At 44.1% G+C, this 12,944-nt stretch overlaps 1 protein-coding gene across 1 annotated transcript in view; it reads right to left on the bottom strand.

Moving 5' to 3' along the window:
- The window catches only part of Usp24 (ubiquitin specific peptidase 24), a 134,645-nt gene extending 121,950 nt beyond the window's left edge, over nt 1–12,695 (bottom strand). Inside the window, exon 1 of the mRNA XM_036178654.1 lies at nt 12,119–12,695. Coding sequence (XP_036034547.1) covers nt 12,119–12,433 — 315 coding nt within the window. The 5' untranslated portion in view covers nt 12,434–12,695. The remainder of the gene's footprint in view (nt 1–12,118) is intronic.
- Nucleotides 12,696–12,944: the final 249 nt, after the last annotated feature.

Genomic DNA, 12,944 nt, shown 5'->3' with positions numbered 1-12,944 from the left:
AAAAATAAAGTTTTAAGCAACACAACTTTAGGGGGTTATGTGATATATATGAATGGAACAAATATTTCAAAATGGTGAAGGCAACAAATAGTTTCCAGAGCAGATTCTTTCATTTTGCTTTGTACCCCCACTAAGAAATGCTACCTTAGACTTTATGAAAAATAAAGAAAACCAAGTCAGTCCTCAAAGCACTCACAATGCAGTACAAGTGAAAAACCATAGTATCAATATAATGGGATAAGTGCCATAACATATGTTAATGTTGCACAAATTCCTAAATGGTCTTTTGATAAAAACCCAGAGCCAGATATTGGGGTAAATGCTGAAAGATCAGAGAGAGACAAAGGAACAAGCCACAGCCACTTTTCACCTTGCCAGCTCCACGAATCCTGAGTCCTCAGCCGAAAGGGCTCTAGTTCAAATCTCCTCACGCCTTATAGATCTTCCTCCGCCCAGCCATCACTTCCTTCCTAGTTCTGGCATTAAAACTGTGTGACTCCCAAGTACTGGGGTTAAAGGTGTGTGCCACAACTGCCTGGCATCTATGTTTAATCTAGTGGCTTGTTCTGTTCTCTGATCTTCAGGCAAATTTTATTAGGGTACACACTGTATCAGCACACGTTCAGTCTACTTTGTAGTAAGAGCAGATCAAACTGACACCACAAGCAGGTCTATGGATTAACTCTTACAGTCCAACACAGCAAGAGGAGGGGAAAGGGGGACAAGGCGGGTCAGACAGGAGAAAAGACTTGAATAGACAAGGAGTCACAATGTGATCTGTCATATTTTAAAGATGACTTCTTAAAGTATCCTCTAAGAGTTCAATAATTTGTAGTTTTATTTCTGCAGTTATTAAAATATAGAATCTAGGTCAAGTGTTGTTTTCAATATGTTAATACTGTTTCAAGTTAGCTTTCAAAATACTTAATTTCAAATCTACAAATGTACACTGTCTCTCAATGATTTTTTTGATAACCACTAGGTTTACTACATAGAAACAAAGGAGCAGTTAGTTCTAAAGAACTGAAGGAGACACATCTGAAACCGTACTCGCCCAAGATTTTACAGCTCATTTTCAAGTTCTCAGTACCCACGCTGACTGGGTACAGTCGGGTAGGTGCCCAGGAGTGCTCAAGTGATATAGTACCTTAGGATGTGACAAGAACTAAGGGCTCGGCCTCCTCCTCCTGAAACCCACCACCCTTCATTAACACATGAGTAATTACAGATGGAAAATTCCTAAAGAAGAAAGCAAGAGGGGCAGGGTTCCATAGTGACTTTGACCTTCTAACCCAAACAGTATTTAACAAAGGGAATCATGATAACTAAGCAGACACTCTGGGAGGAAGGACATATTTAAGGTGACCTCCAGTCAAGCACTTCCTCATGTCATAAAGAAATACATGGCTGTCATGGTGTCAAGAGGCTACAGCAGGAGGATTGCTGCAATGGAGGGCCAGTCTGGGCAACACAGTGAGTACCAGCCAGCCTTGTCTACAGAGCAAGACCCCTTCAAACAAACCAACAAACTGGAGGGTGATGGTGGATGTTTGTAATCCCAGTACTTGGGAAGCTGGGACAGGAAGATTATTGTACATCTGAGGCCAGCATGAGCCAGAGTAAGACCTTGCCTTTAAAAACAAGAATAAGACGACATAGACAAAGTAAACAAAGTCCACCTGCGGAAGCAGGAGGAAGAATTTTCTTCCTGATTTTGATATTGAGCCAAAAGTCAAGACAAGTGACAAGACTTGACATGGTCCCTTCTAGCCCTGAGACAAATCTTCTATTTTAACCCCTAAAGTTATAACACTTAACTCAGTTTGCTGGGATAAGGGGAAGGAATGGCAGCAAAGAATCCATTCTGTGGATACGTTTTCTGTTTTGTAAGGGCTATCTTGCTATGTAGCCTTGATACTTCTCTCCAGATTATAATCACTATGCACTGGGTGGATGAGAGGTAATGTTGCATCATTTCTGATCTTTGACCCTTAGTGAATGCTTTGAATTCCTTTACTACAGACCTGTTCTATACTTCAACCAAATAAAGCAGGGACTTGCTTGCTATTCCCTACAGATGCTTGGGTGCCTCTCTGTACACATATTGTAAATTGTTTATGGTAGAAATTACATATATTTGGCCTGCATCATTTCAATAGGTACTAAGTGCTCGTTACTCACCGGATTCATCAAAACAAATACCCACTTGTTTCTGTGTGTGTAAGATTGAAGTATCAATGATCTGTTGCTACTATAATTCACCAGAATATTCCAAAATGAGGAAGGTACCATGGGAAATACATCTCACAAAATGAATATAACACTGTCAATTATTTTAGCACTCCAACAGAAAACAGACCACAAAAGTCAGAATAGGAATAATAAGGCAGCATCCACTTTAAGTGGCCTCTGAAAGATTTTCATTTTACAGGGCTGCTGCTACTTCCGTCTCAAGTAAGCCTTTTAAACATTTCCAGCACTCTGGGAGACAAAGGCAGGTGGGTCTTTGAGTTTGAGATCAGCCTGGTCTACAGAGTTCCAGGACAATCAGGGCTAATAATGAGCCCTGCTTAAATTATTAAGCAATTTCTTTTTTTACATCTATGCTTTAAAAAAAAATTTTAAAATGGCATAATTTTTAAGAGACAGTGATTAGTTTAGACATTATCAACTCATGAATGTTAAACACTCAACAAGTAAGAAATACAAATTCTGTACATTCTATGGCACTAAAAAAAATTTCCCTTAAAAGCTATTTGGTTTTCTGGCAATGGATACCACTATAGATAAACTGCATCACAAAAAATTCCCAAGGCACTACCAAAATCCTTTGATAAATTTATACTTCTTCATATTTAACTCATAATTTTAAAGTCTCCAGCTTCTAGAAATCAAATATAGTTTGTTACACTTCAGACATTAGAAAACTACTAGGCTCAAGGCTGTAATAAAGTACAGCGGTTAATTCTGACGTCAACTTAATTGGATTAAGAAGTGTCTAGGGCTGGGCAGTGGTGGCACATGCCTTTAATCCCAACACTCAGGAGGTAGAGGCAGGTGGATCTCTGTGAGTTCGAGGCCAGCCTGGTCTACAGAGTGAGTTCCAGGAAAGGCACCAAAACTACACAGAGAAACCCTGTCTTGAGAAACAAAAACAAAAAAAGTGTCTAAGGCATCAGGGAAGCACAGGTTTGTGTCTGTTTCTGGAGAATGAGCTGAGAAGAGCTGGCCTGAACGTGGCAACAGCAGCCCTGGCTGGGGTCTGGAGCAGAAAAGAAGAACAAGCTGGGAGCCTCTCCTGCGGCCCTCGCTTCCCTACATGACAGACTGTGTCCTCTAACGCACAGACAAAATAAATGCTTCCTCTTGAGCTGCCGCTGTTGAGTTACGACAATAGAAAGGACTAAGGAACTGTGGCTGCTTTCTTTATCCTTGTGTTTACTCTCAACACCTACCTCAGTGCTTGGCACACACACAAAGTTCTTGACAAAAACTAGCTAATCTCAATGGCTGCTCAGTATAATGTGTGAGGTTACTAATAAAATTTAATCTAAACAATTATTTAGATTTTTTTCAGTTTTTATTCAGCGTTTTGATTCAGAGAACTTCTGTTTAATAAAAACAACTAATAGCTGTTCTGCTCTTTTAAAAACATACAATTTCTGCATGTAAAAGAAAGAATCAGGTGAATGGAATCCTTAAAAACTGCAGATAGACAGGACCTGACCAATGACCTAACAATTCTATCGCGGCTAGGGGACACAGGAACACAGAAACACCATTAACTGTGCCAGCAAGTGTGTCTACCTGTATTCCTCTGTACTCTATCCCTTTACCTAAAAACAAAGCCTCCTAATAGCTGTTTCAAAATACAGTCACGAACCTTCCAAAGGCTGGCAGGTAGACAAGACAGAGATCAATCAGAACACACAGCGTTAGGAGAACAAACTGCTGTGAGATAGTGGGAGGATGCAGAGTGAGGAGCACAGAAAAGAAGCAGGCAAGGCAGGGAGAGAAACTAAAAATGCTGCTCACACTAGACTCAACCTGGATAAACACTGAGGAATCGGAGTTTTCTTATAGTTAGGAATAACAACAGATAAAGATAGCTAGATAACCAAATATGAATCCTAGTTTTTATAAAATAGTTCCTGTGATGGCTAATCTTGCTTATCAACTTGACTGGATCTGCAATCAACTCAAAGGAAAGCTGCTGGGCACACCTATGTGGTATTATCTTATGATCTGAAGGGGAAGACCTATCCTAAACATGGCGGCACCTTTTGGTGGCAGCAGACACAGGAGCACAGGAAGAAGGAAACGGCTTTGTGCACGCTTGCTCTCACCCCTGGTGAGTTCATCTACCCTACTGCTGTGATGGCATCCTCCCGGCAATCAGGCCAGCGTCCTGGGGCTTCCAACACACACTGAAGACCAAGAGCACTCTAGGACACGCCCAGCCGGCCGCGCCAGACTGGACTGTATGTCTTCCAGCATTACAGATTCTCAGCCTCTCCGGGTGAGACAGCCACTGCTGGTCTACACAGGCAATACTGTGTAAGCCAGTCCAATAAATTCAATATATAATTCTCATTCTCCAGCTCAATTATGAGAGGGGAAACAATAGACTTCCTTTTATACTTCAGTTAGGAAAAGAACAAGTATGTCTTTTGTACTTAATTTTCCTCAGATCATTCTTCGAGTAATTCTAGAGTCTATTTCTAAGAACTGTTAAATGCTTTAGACTTTTAACTACTTGCATTTAATGGGCAGACAGCAGTTTGGTTGTCTGTATTTTAATGTTTATTTTATATTAATACAACTTATAGGCCATGAGAAACTCATCAAAGAAAACTATTGTGGAACATTAGTTTAAGATTGTTACATTCGTTTATGCTGTGGAGTATCTGTCTGAAGATTCAAAGATATGTTGCATTCTTTCATGTTGCATTTGTTTAACTCTGTGAAGCTGTGTTACTTTGCCTGTCTAAGACACTTGGTCTAATAAAAACATGAATGGCCAATAGCTAGGCAGGAGAGAGAAGAAACAGGCGGGGCTGGCGGGTAGAAAGAATAAACAGAAGTCTAAGAGGGAGAAAAAGAGGAGAGGAGGATGCCAGGGGCCAGCCACCCAGCCACACAGCCAATCATGGAGTAAGAAGGAAAGAAAGATATACAGAGTAAAGAAAGGTAAAAAAACCCAGAGGCAAAATGTAGTTAAAGAGAAACAGGATAATTTAAGTTAGAAAAGCTGGCTACCTTAGCCAGCTAAGGCCAGGCATTCATAAGTGTAGGGCCTGAGAAAGACAGGGGGAAAAAAAAGAAAGAGAAAAAAGATACAGCTCCTTTAAGAAACTCTGCCATTGAGCAGAACACTTAAACAGCCTTTCACACTAATTAGAAACAAAAAACTAAATAAAAAATGCCTGCCACAGTGCAGGGCACTGGCATTCCAATGTTGGGGGGATTGAATGCAGTTCTTGGTCACCTGCCTCTGTCAGCGCCTGCAAGCTTTAGGCTTGGTTCTCAAAGACCCAAGAAGTGGGTCGAGCCAGCTGCCAGAGCTGCGGTGGAGGGCTTAGTTTATAGGTTCATGTGGTAAAAAAAGACTAGAGAGGTCCAGATTTTGGGGGGGGGGTGTCTCTAAACAGGTTCCACTGTGTTTAAAAATGTGCATAGGCTCAAGAAAGAAAAAAGAAATGATACAGTCACAGAAAGAAATAGTTTAAAAATAATAAAGTCTTTAAAGAGAGAAGACATGCACGTGTGCATGTAAAGAACAGCACAAAGAGACAGGAAATAAATAGGAAGTCTGGATCCTGTCTATTGCTGTATTAACCTTGAACTTTCTGAATGCTGATGAGCAAATGACAACTGCTGACAGGCATGGCACTGTGAACTGGACTGCTAAACTGAACCAACCTAGATACTTTAAAAAAGAAGTTTAAACAAATATGTTACTTTAGGGAAGAGGTTTTGCTTTTGTTTTCACAGTAATCCAGAGGCTGTGGATTGGTTCCAGGTTAGTCTGGGTCAGGTTTGATCAGGGGAGACCTCCTGAATCTTGACAGGTCATATATATCAACAAAGGTTACAGCTGGTCTTCCTAGGACTTGGCCATTATCTAAAATTTCTTAGGGACTCCTAAAGATGCTTTCACCCAAAGATAACAGGAAGTAGTCTAAAGAAGACAATGTCCACATTCCCAAGAGATAAGGTGGGTGGTTGTTGGTTATTTGGTGGTTTATGATGTTTGTTATCATTTAGGGGAATATAGGAATATAAGATAAAAAGACAACTATTAATCTCAGATAATTTGCAATGGCTTGGATTTTGGTATATTGATACAAATTTAAAGTTATTTTGTTATACTGCATATATGTTTCTACTCGTTTGGGGTATCATGCTTATGTAGCTAATTTAAAATTTTAATGTATAATTAAGAAATGAGGTTAGTAGTTAATCTATAATAATCAAACATTAGGTATGTTTTCAAGGTTAAATAGGTATATTTTAGACAGAAGATTTTCAAACACTTCAAAGACCTATAGAATGAATATGGCATTTAAGATGTTTAATAACCTAAGGTTTTTTCATGACAGTGAGCCACATCTGCTCTTGGCAGCACCAAATTTACTTCATAAAAGCATGATGGGCATCAAAGAAACTACATATGGAGTTTGCTTTCAATGTGGTAAGGCTAGCCATTTGGGCAAGAAACTGCTTCTGCCTTGACTCCTGACAGTATGCTGTGCAGACTGCACAAGTGGGACATGGGGAAAAGACTGTGGAATTTTGACAAGACAAGGCAAAGCAGCCCTTCCAGATTCCTGCTTCCGGAAGAGTCTGCCAGATATTCTATGGGAAGTAGAGGAAAGTGACTGATGAACTTGGCCAATACAAGGTTGGACAGTCATTCAAATTTCCTGCTTACTGAAAAGTCTGCCAGATATTCTAGTAGGTTGAGATATGGATGCCTCAACATTACGGAAGAACTTTGGGTGACTGTCCAGGCAGCCAGATGTCTCCATTGTTAGGTAGCATTACATCCTTTTGGGGTCTCTGATAGAGTTAAGGACTAAATAGTTGAGTTATAATTTTCCTTAGTTATGATAAAAAGTAAATTAGATGTTAAACTTTGGAATCACTAAGATGTATTTTCTCTGAATTTGCTAAATACAAATGGACTGAATACTGTAAATGTAATTACTTGGTAACTGTTTTGTCATATATAGTCTTACTATGTTAAAGTTAAAACCTTTCATTTTTATTTAAACAAAAAGGGGGAAATGTTGTGGAATATTAGTTTAAGATATGTTACATTCACTTATGCTGTGGAGTATTTGTTTAATGATGCATAGATGTGTTGCATTCTTTTATGATGCATTTGTTTAATTCTGTAAAACTGTGTTACTCTGCCTGTTTAAACCACCTAATTGGTCTAATAAAAAGCTGAACTGTTGATAGCTAGGCAAGAGAGAGAAATAGAGGGGCTGGCAGGCAGAAAGAATAAATAGGAGAAGAAATCTAGGGGATGATACAAGAGGAGGAAGGAATGAGAAAAGGAGAGGACACCAGGGGCCAGCCACCCAGACACACAGCCAGTCGTGGAGTAAGAAGGAAAGAAAGATATACAGAATAAAAAAGGTAAAAGCCCAGAGGCAAAATGTAGTTAAAAAGAAACAGGATAATTTAAGCTAGAAAAGCTGGCTAGAAACAAGCCAAGCTAAGGCTGGGCATTCATAAGTTTCTGTGTATTTATTTGGGAGTTGGGTGGCAGGCCCCCAAAGAGTAAAAAACAACCAACTACAGAAAATTTAATTCATAAAAATCAGCCTCGTCATCCCCAAATAACAATATAAATATTTTAATATTAGCTTATTTAAATAGTGTTTATATACTTGTATGCAAACACAATTGGTTCTATATAGTGATATTTTATTTGTATTGAAATGTGATTTTATTTGTATGTCAATAAAGTTGCCTTGAGGTCAGAGCAAGCCAGAGCAGAAACTGGGCGGTAGTGGTGCACGCCTTTAATCCCAGCACTTGGGAGGCAGAGCTAGGTAGATCTCTGTGTGTTCAAGGACACAGCCAGCATGGCAGACACATGCCTTTAATCTCAATACCAACCATAGAAGACCTGGAGGTCTGTACAAACAGGCAGTGACGAGGAGGTCATGTGGCTGGGTTTACAACCAATGAGAAAACAGAACAGAAAATCTATAAAAAAGATAGGACACAGAGCGGTAGCTCTCTTGCAGAGAGGAAGAACAGCAGAAGCGGGGAAGGGTAAGGTTTTCTGCTCTTGCTCTGACCTCGTGGTTTTTAACTCTGCAATTGGTTCTGTTTCTCAAATGGGTCAATAAATGAAAAAATAAAATAAAATAAAATAAAATAAAGCTAGATATGGTGGCACACACATATAATCTCAGCACTTGGGAGGTAAAACCAGGAGAATCAAGAGTTGCATAGCAAGTCTGAGGACTGCCTGAGTACCTAAGACCCTTTCTCAAAGGCATGGGGAATGGTGAGAAGAAAAAAAAACAGCTAGAAATTGTCCAAGATGTGTGTGTGTGTGTGTGTGTGTGTGTGTGTGTGTGTGTGTGTGTGAGAGAGGCCTCTTTTTTAGTCACTCTCCACTCCCCACTTACTTATGAAACGAAGAGTTCACCTATTCAGCGACACCAGTTGGCCAGTGGGCTCCAGGGATCTGCCTGTTTCTGCTTGCCAATATGGACTTAATATGATGTTCTGGGTAATTTTATGTCAACTTGAAACAAGCTAAAATTATCTAAAAGGATGGAACCTCAATTAAGAAGACAAATCCATAAGATCCTGCTGTAAGATGTTTTCTTAATTAGGAATTGATGTGGGAGGGCCCAGCCCTTTGTGGGTGGGGCCATTCCTGAGCTGGTGGTCCTAAGTTTTATAAGAATTGCTAGACTCTTTGAGCAAGATTATGAAGACCAACTCCAGAGCTCTGTGGAGAGCAGAATTGGGGACCAGCTCTCAGTTGTGGCCAGAGGGGCACACAGGGCTTACTTTGGCCACAGAAAACAATGAAGGCTTCCCACAGTGGGGGTGTTGGAGCTCAAGAGAAGTTTTTTAGAGCATTTGTGAGATCTCACACTCTTTAATAATACAACAGACTCCCTATTTGCCATGGAATGGTTCTGAAGTACAGCCATTCAAATTCACAATGAGAAGGGTTCTTAGAGTCCCTTCCAGACACAAAGACCAAGAACCACGTCTACATCCACAGTCAACATTTCCAAGGCAACACCTGTATTAATTGGAGGACATTTCAAAGTAGTCTATGTGTTTTACGGGCTATCGGGTCTCTCTAAATGCAATCCTCTTGCTCTTACTGAAATGAATGTTCACTTTTCTAAATTTTAATTTCTAAAGCAAATTTTAATTACAGAAGGGCCCCAAATTACCAAGCTGATTCTAGCTACATGACCTTGGAAGGTCTCTTCCTGTAAAATGAGAGCATGGAAGTAAGATCATTAGAATGTAAACTCCATGTTCTGTTGGCCACTCCACCCCCTGCCACTGGGACAGGTCAGGCATGAAATGTTTACTGACAGTATCACTGCTGGCCCAAAATACATATATGTCAAATAAATATGTCCTTTTTTTAGCTTTCTTTTCCTCCACTATTTTTTATCCGTGTGCTAAGGATGGAATCCCAGGTTCCATATACACTAAACATATTCTACCAGAGTTGCGTTCCTGGCCTCACTTTTTTCCTTTTTAACTAATTCAATTTTAGTCTGGATTATCTCAAATTTTTTTTTAAAGAATCCTGAAAATAAGATATCTCATGCAGAAAGCAAAAATACATCTATCTTAAAATAAGGTACTCAGTTTTTAGAAATAGGAGCAAATTATAGATAGCTGGCAATCACCACTGTTTTTGACTCCAGTTCTGTCCCTCTGACCCATTACTGCATTCTGTTTCTTTTTCGTATGTAAGGGAAGCTTCTGGTCCTATTAACTGCCTCTGAAGACAACTTCCCCTTTGGGGCCTGAAAGGCCACATCTGTAGAACAAGAGGACTGAACTCATGATTAATTTCTAAAGTCTCTGCTTTCATTCTACCATTAATGTAGTCCCGATGCCTTGAGTCAGTGCTTACCACTCCTAGAATCAAAGAAGAGCCTCCCGATTCACCCTTCTCCAAACTCTCTCCTTGCCCCTGTTACCTCTACTGGACCAAACGAATCCACCCTAAAACTATTAGATGGACACGGTGAAAAGCTCCCCAGCTTTTGATGCCAGAGACCTGGCTTGGAATGTAGGTTCTGCTACTAACTAATCTCATACCTAAAATGGTGATGCAGCAACTATTTTACTGAGGGTTGGTAAAATGTAGAGAGTCCCTAACCCAGAGCCTGGCATACCTTTTAGAAGCCACAGTTCCCCACTACATATGTGGCAAGGGTGACGACTTTAACACCACACTTCTGGTACGGTATCAGAAGCTGGCCTGTACTCTCTGCCAGTACACCACACGAGCAGAGCAGCCTGAATCGCTAGCCCTCTGGAACTCTCACAAGTAAGTGGTACAGCCTCCCACAGCCCCAAATCACACAGCAGGGGGAATGAGGGCAAGACCTTCTTTCAAAAGATAGATTCTCGGGATTTTACCTGAAAGCAAACTTCTCAAGTCTGCTGTTCACTTCAAAGAAGCCACTTGAGACTCTTCCAACTTAAATGTACAGGAAGTAAGCTAATCTTAATGTGCCACAAGTATTCTAACTTATTCTGATTTTCACTCATCGGAGATTAAAAGCAGGAACAGAAAATAAAATTTCTCACATAACGAAAACACACTGAGCTTTGTAGACTCATACAAACACGTTCAGGAAAAGTGATAGTTGGCCTCTTGATTTCAAAATAGGTCAAAACTGGGGAGGACAAGGGAGGAGTGAGAGGACTGGCAGTTAAGTGACTTCAGGACAGTGGCACGCACACACCTTTAATCCCACCACCGGGGAGGCAGAGGCCAGCCTCCTCTGCAAATTAATCATAAGCACTACAGCTTCTGGGTGGTTTTTCTAATTCTGCCAAACCTGTCATCCTCTCCCATATTCCTTGCTCACACTGTAAACCAAAGTACTAGAAGGCCTAGTTTTCACTATTTACGATCCGGGGTGGCTGATCACTTGAGTCCCTCTCTTCTCTAAGCTCTTCAGTCCTGTTCCTTCTCCTCTCGGGCCCCTCCCACCCCACACCACCCCCCCACACCACCCCCCCCCCCACACGCACAGGCTCACCTCCCTAGGGCTACATCCCTTCCTCAGTCTAATTGCCCCTCACCTGTGACCAGACCATACTTACCTATTGTGGGTCCCATTCCTGACCTCATCACTGTCTGGTCCTTCCTTTGCTCCTATTCTGCCCAGGTTTCTCACTCACTGGTTTCTCAATCCACTACCTGTCATGAGACCTGACCTTAGTGAAGCCCAGCCCTCCAACCCAGACCTCGTTAACAGACAAACCCCGCTCCTCCTCCTTGTACGCATTCCCACCATCCCTGGTCCTGTCTAGGCCCTGCTCATTTTGGACCCTATCCTCTTTCTGACGGTTGGCTTAAAAACCCAAACCCTATTTCTAACCCCCAACAGTCCTCCTGTGTGACCCCGCAAAGGTCTCTACGCTGGCTGGCCTATCGAACTATTTCTGACTCTGAACCTGGTACTTATCCCAATCCTTCACTGCAATCAAGTGCCACAAATACCCACCCACTAAGACCCCAGTTTGGACACCTGATAGCCATGTCCTTCCTATCTCCCCAGCCTGGCCAAAGTGGAAGTGTGGACCCTCCTCCGCATGCCTCCAGGGACCCCTACCCCCTACTCAGCAGGTAGCCCAGGAGACCCCTCCACAGTCCAGGTCCGTATACCTAACTCCAGGCGGGCAGACTCCTCCCCCCAAAACCCTTCTCCCCATCTGACCCCGGTCGAATGACCCCGATCTCTGCACCCCCAGTTTCATTACAGCCCCCTCCCAAGAGTCCCGCTGGGAGCCGGGCGGGCTGTGTTCCTGGCCCACGGGACTCGAGTGCAGCCGCCTCTCTCTCCCGCGAGGTCAGGGCAGCCACACTCACCTCCGCGTCCACCACCTCGTGGTAGGCTGGCGGGGGATCGAAGCCGCCGCCACCTCCGGTGCTCCCGCCGCGGGAAGGCCCGCCGCCGTCCCCGCCGCCGTCGCCCCGTGGGCCGCCGCCCGGTCCCGGGCTGGGCCCCCCGCTATCCATGGGCTCGTAGCCGCCGTAGTCCAGGCCGGGCCGCTCGTTGGTGAGCAGCGCCACGGCCTCGTTGATGTCGTTCTTGGCCAGGCGCAGGGCCTTGCGGATGGTGGCCGGGTCCGAGAAGCCCATGCACAGCAGCGTGGTCATGTGCTGCTCCTCCTCCGATTCCATGGCTCCGGCCTCAGAGCCGCGCCGGCCGGCGGGCGGCGAAGCTGCGGCTCCCGGGCCTGGCGGGCCGCGCCGCGCCGCGCTGCCTCGGCGCCGGCCCCGCACCCGGGCGGCGGGCCCCTGCGCTCCTGTCCCGCGCGCTCCGCGGCCGCGGGGCCAGGGTGGGGCGCGCGCGTGGGCGCCGCGAGCCGAGCCGGAGCGGTGAGGTGCTCAGGCGCGGCCGGCCGGCCCAGCCCTGCGCGCCGCCATGTTGGCCTGCTCCTCCTCCTCCTCCTCGCGGGGCCGCGCCTCCGCTCCCGGAAGCAGCACTAGCGGCGTTCGGCGGGCCGTCCTCCGGGCGCGGGCTGCGCGGAACGGTGTGTGCGGTGTGTGTGTGTGTGCTTCTCCGCGTCGAGGGCCAGGGAGGGGCGCGCGCGGAGCGCGGCTGAAGTGAGAGGCCGCGGCGCGCCGAGCCAGCCAGCGAGCGCAAGAGTCCTCCTCCGCCGCTGCCGCCGCCGCCCGCCCCTTCCCCGGC

This window comes from Onychomys torridus, chromosome 2 (assembly GCF_903995425.1).
Source record: "Onychomys torridus chromosome 2, mOncTor1.1, whole genome shotgun sequence".
NCBI classification, from domain to species: Eukaryota; Metazoa; Chordata; class Mammalia; order Rodentia; family Cricetidae; genus Onychomys; species Onychomys torridus.
This window is presented reverse-complemented; position numbering and strand designations above follow the sequence as displayed.